Genomic DNA, 9,154 nt, shown 5'->3' with positions numbered 1-9,154 from the left:
ATTCCACAAATGGACTACCAGAGAAGACCTTCTCCTATATTCTCCAAGAATGTATTGTCTCACTGATGGGAGACAGATGAGGGCCCTTCCAGCAGACTTCTTCAGGCATACATAGGGAGAGGCATTTCTTCAGATATTGACATCTGATCCCTATCATCACCTTCAATTCAGATTCAGAAGCTTATTGACAGCCAGATATGGCTATCACGCAAAGCCTGTTTTTCGGCTGTGTGGCATAGCTTGGTGTGGCAAAGGAGCTCTACCATTTACTGCCTTGTATGTCTGTCTTCTTTCCAGGACCCACATGTTTTTTGCACATTTCTGGGGGGATAGATGTTGAATAGCAGGGCTCAATCTGGTCATTTCAGGGTGGGATTATATTTACTCCCCCATTACTCTCCTGGCCTAAAGTTTTTAGAATGGAAACTCAAAAGGGTTCTTTTAATGGTTGGGTAGAAGGAGGAATTTCAGCAAGTGTTGCATTAACCTAGGAGTTTATCACACGGGAGGAATTTTTCTTAATTTTGAATGAAAAGAAAGTGAGGCTAGAACACATTCATGTGAATTCGCTAGTTCAGCGAATTTACGTGAATTCGAATTGCATTCGAACTGACTTCCCATTGCCCGAAAATAGCATGCCATTGCCCGAATTTGCGTGTGGTAGTCTATCACACAATAACGTGAAACCCCATGATTGCATTTGGATTGCCATTGGATTATACTTCCAGTTTCCCTTGTCTAATAAACTCCCTAGTTGTGTGACACTTGACAGGCAGCCCTTGCTGAATTTCTCTCTTTTACACACTATTACATTCCCTAGTTCTTAATTTAGCAACCCTACCTAGATGCTAATCCAGTCTCTTGCTGTTTTCCTGGCCTCCAGCTCTGTAGTTACTTGTCATGTGTTGGGGTTGTTACCCATACATTTTCAGTATGTTACATTTTTGGCAGTGCGATATGGGGCAAGAATCACGGTTTGTTTGCTTGTTTATTTGTTTTTTTGTGGAGGGGGGTAGGGGAAACAGGGCCTAGGAGCCTGGTGGCGCAGTGGTTAAATGCCTGTACTGCAGCCACTCACTGAAAACCATAAGGTTCAAGACTTCAAAAGCACTCAAGCTCGACTCAGGCTTGCATCCTTCTGAGGTCGCTAAAATGAGTACCCAGATTGTTGGGGGCAAATTAGCTTACAGTTGTAAACCGCAGTGCTTAGGTGGTATGAAGTGATATATAAATGAAGCATGTTTGTTTTGTTTTTGGTCTATTGAGTGAGAGATGCATTATCTGATATCTGGATCAGGCTTTAATTGTGAACCTTGAACTTTAACCTAGGCTGCATTTACACTGAAGAATTAATTCATTTTTATACTGCCTTAACTGTTATGGCTCAATGCTGTGGAATTCTGGGATTTGTAATTTTGTGAGATATTTACCCTTCTCTATCAGGATGCTCTGGTGCCACAACAAACACCAAATCCCAGGATTCCATAGCATGGAGCCATGACAGTTAAAACAGTGTCAAACTACATTAATTCTGCAATGTGGTAGCAGTAGTCCCATTTATGGAGGACACTTCTGTCCATGGCTATAAAAGCCTGATACACAAGGAATTATAACAGTGGTAGTGTGTTTTTATATTTTTAAAAAATTAATGGCATTTTAATTATTTTTTTAAAAAAATAATCAAGGTTTCCCCCTTGTTTTAGCATTTTAAGCCTTGAGTCCCATGTTAGCAGAATGGTGGGATACAAAATATTTAAATAAATTAATACTGTGAAACAAAAAGCAGGAAAGGGCTTTTGCCTTCATGTCCAGCTTCTGGGCTTCCCAGAGATATCTTCATGATATCTCTGGGAAATAGATGTTAAATTACCTAGGTCTTCAGTCAAGTCCTGACTTTGTAATGGTTGATATGAATTAGTTAGTTATAATCAACCATGTTCATGCTTCTTCTAAACTCAGGGCTTACTCTCTAGTAAGTATGCAGTGTAAACACTGCAGTTGTAAATAGTAGAACACAATCCTATACATGTCTATTTACAACTGGTTCCCACTGCATTGCAGAAATAAGGAATGGAATGGATCCTGTTTATAAGCATATCTCTCTGTCTCTTTTACTTGACAATCCTAATAACATTAATCCATATGAACAGTAATATTTCTCTAAGCCAATAAAATGCTTTTTGGAGAATCCTAATTTGGATTTTGCAGTAGTGCCAGAACTGAATTTGGCCATTGGTTTTCAGACATTGTTGTTTGAGATGTATAATTCCATGTTGGATTGCTTTTTAGAATCACTGATTGCATCATTCTTCATACGTACAAACAGTGAATCTCTAGGGTAGTGCTGAATACGCTTTCCTCCACCGGAAGAGGTTTAATCACAATATATTTAAAAGAGGTTGCTATAAAGCGACAGATTCCAAAAAGGAGTGATACTTCTTTTAAAAGTTTTGTTTTGTTTCAGATGGCGCTGAAGTTTGATGTTCATCTGATGATGGGGAGGAGGAACTAATGTTTGGGATTTTCTCTTTCTGGTTTGATGCTAATCGGTGCTTCTAGTCTCCCTTTGTGAGCATCTCGGATAAAAGCACATTGAGAGTTTCTTTTTCAATGAAGACCTGCCTGTGTGAAGAGAGTGAGTGCTCTAATTCCTGTCTCACTCTGGGGATTGTTATTTTATTCCAATGATCAGGAAAGAGAGAGCGAGAGAAAAATCACCAGCCCAGCAATAATGCAGGAGGCCTAAAGGTAAAGACAAGAAAATAAAGCACATTTATGATCTCTGCACATCTAAGTTCTGATCCTAGTTTTTCAAGTGGGCTTTCCAAAAACAAAAGTGGGAGAAAAGCATCCTAGATGCTGAATGGGAAGGTCTAGTCATTTTTCTCTCCTCAGCACTCCTGACGCTATACAGTAAAAGCTGTTTCCAGGGATTACGCTCTGCACACTCTTCTGCTTAGTAACAACCCATTTCCTCAGCTGAGAGAGGAGACACTTATTTGTGCACCTCTCTTAAAGTGCCTGCTTTCTAGAGAGAACAGGTAAGCAAACATGAAAAGTATATCTGTATGTTTTCCTAAATAAATAACATATTCTAGCAGCCGTTTGCAAGGAGGTTGGCATAAGCACTTCCTGCTTCTGGTCAGAACAGCTGTCTGTCAGTTGTGATTCATGGTCAGTAAACAGGCAGGGAGAGGTTATTTTTCTGGCATGTGCTTCATGTTAAGTTTAGGTAGCCATTCCAAAGGGAAATGCTGGGATGGTAATGCCAATAATATAGTTAAGGCTTAGAAGCTGCCAGGATCTGGGATGGAATGGTTGTGTATCAGGGGATGAGTGTTTGTATTTTGACAATGTGCAGCTTTGCAGTTATCAAGTATCGTAAGCCGAGCTTGGTTAACCAACCCAGGGTAACTGAAGGTCAGCAGTATCCCATGAGATTAAAGGCATTCAAACAGCAAGATGCAAACATATTTGTTGTGAACCAAAAACAAGATAAACAAGTGTGTGTGTGTGTGTGTGTGTGTGTGTGTGTGTTGGTGGGGGGCAATTTGTCTAATGCAGTAACTGCATAGATCTATGATTTGCAGTACTTGTGCCATTAACAGTCAGTCAGCTTTTTGCCTTTGGTATTTTCCTATGTGAAATGCTTCCTCTAGAAGGCCTGAAGGTCACAGTAACCTGTGTGTTTAGTTACCCAGATGCATTGATTGATTCGGATATACAGACTAATTCAGACGTTTGGTGACCATATTATCAAAACACCTCCATCTTATCTTAGGGTAGCCGTTATTAATAAATAATAAATAATTAACCCTGCCCTTAAAACAACAACAACAATTGAACAATACAGCTTTGGCATAGTTGACAGTATTGTAAAAAGCAGCCATTTGCTGGAGGGTTTTTTTTTGCAGGGGGTAAAGTTAACATTTCAAAAAAGTTGTTATTTTCATTTGCTGCATATGCTTGGATTCTATTAGCTTACACATATGCAATATGGGTTAAGAAACATATCATATATTGATGCAGAAGTGTAGAAATGCAGAAAATACATCATCAAGAAAGGAAGCAAAAAAGGATGCCTGATTGCATTAAATTTGTATATGCTAGTCAATCATGCCTACCCCAGACTAAATGGAGGAACAAACAATACATCATTGCTGTTTGTCCACTACTGAAGCTGTTGGCTTTGTTTAGTGACTCTCTGGTCCCTGGCTCCTGTGGCCTTCATAATTTTAAAAATCAAACATTGCCAGCCCTGTTATACTCACGTAACATGAAAAGCTTTCAGCTTTTGATCATGGGTATCTAGCACATAGATCATAGCTTGGAAGTAACATGTCACAAGTAATTATGTTATCTACTTTTTGGCATAATGGGGGCATCATGATATTTCTCCTCCTCAACTGGAAATAGCCTTTTAAAAAATTAGTGTGAAACAGATAACATATATTCATTATTTCTTCACCTTATTACTTGGGGTTGTGATTAAAAGATTTTAAGACATTTTGATTTTTTTTTAAAAAAGTGATGTTATTTTTTATTTTTTAATGAGAGAAGATTTAGGAAAAGATGGAGCAAATTTACTTAAGGCAATGGCAATAGCACCGTAATGAAACTCTTTTGGTAACTGTGGATGGGGAGCAGCTTTCTAAAAAGTAACTTTCCAGGCAATGATGGAGGCTCATCTAGACTATGTGTTGTGCTTCTATGAAATAATCAGATACAGTGTGAGCATAAGAAGGGACAGGTGCATGATCCTTCTGCCTATATTCTTGCACAGGAAAAATGTGTAAGTTCTCAAACAGACCCATGCGTTGCCTCAGACATCTGAGCTGTGGAGAAATGTCAAAAGAAGAAAATGAAAGCTGATAGTATTCAACCCTTGGAATATGCATGTATGGCATATTCTACTGCACCCTTCCTGTCAAGCTGTAGTGATGTTGAATCAGCCCAAAGCCAAGTGCTTTATCTTTCTTGGTTTGTGGCTTAGGCTCTGTTGTTTGCTGTCTACTGGATCGTACACTCCAGCATTTCACAGATGAACAAGCAACGTGTGTCCAAGCAACATCAGAGTGTGGTCAAGAAGGCAAAATTTATTAATGGGGAAAATACATAAGATAGGAGAGGCTGAAGCAGTTTGCCGTTGCCTAATTCGACTGGGAAGGGCAAGATTTCGCCCCTCTGTTCTCCTCTCCCCCTTACTGAGTCAACTGAGTGCAAGCTGCCTTTATATTATGAACTCAGTCTGTAACAACTGAAACAAACTGAGGACAAAGGGGGAAGCGGGAGAAAGAGAAATAAACCGGGACATTTTAAAAGCAACTGAAAAAGTGGGACAACTGGACTGCCTTGGTGAAATCCTTTGAACACTTTGAAACTCTCTATCTGGAAATAAACACTTAAGGCCAAGCTTAGAGGTGATTGGAAAGGGCTGCAAGAATATTACTGTTTTTACTCAGTAGTTCTGTTGCCTTCTAGTTTTATGGCTTTGCTATGGTTCTACGAACCCTTCAGCTGTCCCTGTTTAGTAGGGACAGTCCAGATTAATCCTCTGCCATCACACTTTTTCACCTGATTTTAGAACATCCCAGATTCTCTCTCTTTCTCCCACTTCTCTCTTTGTCCTCAGTTTATTTTAATGGTGAGAACTGAGTTCAAAATGCAAAAGCAGTTTATATTCAAGTAACTCAGCAGAGAAGAGGAGAGGAGGAGTGGAATGTTGCCCTTCCCTGTAGACTCAGGCAAAAGCAAACCGATGCAGCTTCTCTTGGCTTGTGTGTTCTTCCTCATTAATAATGTCTGCCATCTTGACTACATGTGGATGTTGCTTGTCCATGTGTGTTCCAGTTTTCGTTTGTGAAATCTTGGAGGGTATGGTTCTATTGTTGTTTTATCCTAGCTTGTTGATTATTTCAAAATATTGTTTATTCTAAGATCTTTCCCTTCCTGCAGAACTGGCAGCAGGTAGGGGCAATACTAGGTCATTCACATTAATCATAAAATGTAACCACATTTGCATACTTTTGGGGGGATTTTGTGCAACATTTAATTCTTAGAAAATTCCACTAATGGCCACAGATTTAAATTTAAATTGTGCTGAGTGGGAAATTATCCTACTTTAAATTAAATTAAATTAAAACTGTACTGTTTTAACTGATATATCTTTGTGCCTCACAACCCACAATATAGCTTTCCCATTAGACCATTAATTCTTAACCTTTTTTGTGTCATGGATCATTTGATTAAAAAAAAAAGCTATGGACCCCCCTTCTTGTAACATGATCAGAATGCTGATTGTATGTGGAAAAGATATGAGGTGCTAAAAGCCACAGCAAAGAAGATTTAATCAATATTTTAATAATATCATTTGACAAAAGAGAACTCAAAACATTTTGAAAAGGAAAGAAACTAAGGGGAAAAAATGCACTCAGATCATGGACCTCCTGCAGCTTATTCCTGGACTCCTTGGGGTACTATGGGCCCCAAGTTAAGAATGTCTGCTTTAGATCGTTGTGTGGAATGATCATACAACATGAAGAACTGATGACAAGAAAATATATATAGGGTGATGGCTGTACAGGTCTGTAGTACTGTTTTCAGTTGAAGCACAAGGGAGAAGATTAAAATAGATATGTTGAGTGATGCAGTCTTTTGATCTTTGCACAACAGAGTTCTTGTAGTCAATGTGCATATGATTTTTAGAGCAAAAACATTGGAGGGATCAACATTTATACATTTTGTTGTCTGTCTTGAAAACATGACCATCACAAATGCTAGCCACTTTTGTGCACCTCTGCAACTGGTCATCAAAGGGCAACAGAAATCGCAGAGATGCGCTTAGATGCAGTTCCAAACAACAACAACAACAACAACAAAACAAATTCACGCGAATAGTCAAGAATGTGTGACCAAGGATAGTCACATAGTTTCAGTGAAAACCTAAACGTGTAGATTAGTCCCAACCTGATAGTCATGATAGCTGTATACTCCCTGTAGTGTCAGGGGCATCATGCCTATGGTTACAGGTTGCTAGGCAACATGAGTAGGAGGATGCTGTTGTATCTATATCCTACTTATGGGGTTCCCTTGGCATTGGGTAGGCCTCTGTGGGAATGTAATGTTGGACTAGTAAGCATTTGGTGTCATCCTGCAGGGCTCTTGTATCTTCTGAGATACACTGCTTTGAACATAGAAATTCATTTTTAGGTTTTGGGAAATAATGGGAGATTCAAAAATAACGGTGCAAAATAAAATAAAAACAGCTTTACTTTTGCACAACACCCAGAACTGAATATGAACAGCTTTATTTTTGTGCCATTCTTTTTCAATCACCCTGAATTATCCACAGGAAAAATGTGGTTCTATTCCTCTTCTTCACCAAGACACCTTGAATGAAAAGAAGGCAACTCATTTGTAAACCATAGGTCTGTGCTGTTTTCGCAGTGAACTGCAGTGATGTTGTTATTGTATGGAGGGCATAAATTTAAAATTAAAACTTGCCATGTTGAAGACTTCATGGTTGGCTACAAACTTTGACTTCCATGCAACTTTAAACAGCACACAGAAATGACCACCCCACTAACCTAATAATTTCTGTTCCATTGCATTGCCAAGGCAGGCAACTCATAAAGAGCAAATACTAGTCACGTCTCCTGAGAATACTATTCTGTATATATGCGTGTGTGTAGCAGCAAACACTAGGCTTGTCAGCATCACAAAGAAACAAGAATATGATCAGCTTTACTACCTGGCTAACAGACTCTGGGGAGCCAACATATGTTGCTTTCCCAATTGAAAACAGTTTTGCATGGAAACAACCAGGGATTTGAGTAGAATGCTGCTGCTGTTCTTAACTGTGGTTCTGTGGATGAGACATCTCCAGCATCCTTATCTTTTCTAATGAGTCATGCTTTTTCATGATGTGGCCAAAGTATGGCAGCCTCAGTTTAGTATTCTTGGCTTCTAGGGAGAGGTCGGGCTTGATCTGTTCTAGAACCCATTTGTTTGTCTTCTTGGCTGTTCATGGTATGCTGAGCACTCTTCCCCTGCACCACATCTCAAATGAGTTGATTTTCCTTCTGTTGCCTTTCTTCACAGTCCAGCTCTCACGTCTGTACATCATGACAGAGAATATGATAGCTTGGACGATCCTCATTTTAGTGTCCAGAGTTATAGCTTTACATTTTAGGATCTTGTTCAGTTCTTTCATGCCTCACCTTCCCAATCTAATCTTCTAATTTCTTGACTGCAATCATTGTTCTGATTAATATTTAATCCAAGGTAGAGAATGAAATGTACAGAAGAAAGAACAGAATTCTACTGGCCAAATTTGAAGAGCCAGTGGTGGCCATAATATTTTGTAAGGGATATATGTTAACTCCCTCCCCCATTCTTGTATATAACAAATGGATGGTAATTCCATTCTTTCTATTTTGCAATGCAGAAAACTGTAATCATAGGATGAAGAACAGCATTTTTGAAACAAAGCATTTCTGCATTGGAAATGTCCTTGAAGTGAGCCAGATCATTGGTTCTTGGAAACCTCCTTTTTGGACCACAACTTCCTGAATCCACTGGGCCTGCTTGCTGATAGATTCTAGTAATTGTACTCCCAAAATGTAGCTTTTTGATGCTCTGAATTGGCTCAATAATGTCTACGCTGACTTGCAGCAACTCTCATACATTTCAGATAGAGATCTTTTCCAACCCTGCTTGAAGAACCTAGGGACTGAACTTGGAATATTTTGGATGCAAAATGTGCACATTACTACTGAATTTGACCAATCTTCTACAGGGATGTTTCTGACATTTTGTGTTTATCCATATGGACAAATATACGTATGGTTTTACCAAGTGCATCCAGGCAACTGTACTTCTGTCATTCTGTGTGTGACTCTGTATGGTTAAACTGACTCTGTATGGTTGATTTTATTTCCTGACTTGCTTTTTATTTTCTACCACTTTCTTTAGGTATCTTCTCATGAACAGTTGTGTTTATACTTTTTACCAAGGAATGTAGCTGACTATTTCTTTCTTGGGGACTTTTGCCTCAGTAAATCCAGCTATGGCAAGGGTAAGTGAAAAATCATTTGAACCATCATATATACAATAGCAAAAAGATCAGTACGCACTTTGTGAGTTATCTAACTTG

The 9,154-nt window shown here is 39.0% G+C and overlaps 1 protein-coding gene across 2 annotated transcripts in view; it reads left to right on the top strand.

The window, feature by feature from the left end:
• Positions 1-2,659: 2,659 nt before the first annotated feature.
• TRIM66 (tripartite motif containing 66) overlaps positions 2,660-9,154 on the top strand; it is a 67,796-nt gene continuing 61,301 nt past the window's right edge. Inside the window, exons 1-2 of one of the 2 annotated variants that reach the window (XM_042444475.1) lie at positions 2,660-2,748; positions 8,974-9,076. In XM_042444475.1, coding sequence (XP_042300409.1) covers positions 9,068-9,076 — 9 coding nt within the window. In that variant the 5' untranslated portion in view covers positions 2,660-2,748; positions 8,974-9,067. Of the gene's footprint in view, positions 2,749-2,990; positions 3,042-8,973; positions 9,077-9,154 lie in introns of those variants that run through there. The other variant, XM_042444532.1, reaches the window with a different exon arrangement.

This window comes from Sceloporus undulatus, chromosome 1, assembly GCF_019175285.1.
Source record: "Sceloporus undulatus isolate JIND9_A2432 ecotype Alabama chromosome 1, SceUnd_v1.1, whole genome shotgun sequence".
Classification (NCBI taxonomy): Eukaryota; Metazoa; Chordata; class Lepidosauria; order Squamata; family Phrynosomatidae; genus Sceloporus; species Sceloporus undulatus.
The sequence above is the reverse complement of the archived record's forward strand: the minus strand, read 5'-3'. Positions and strand labels throughout refer to the sequence as shown.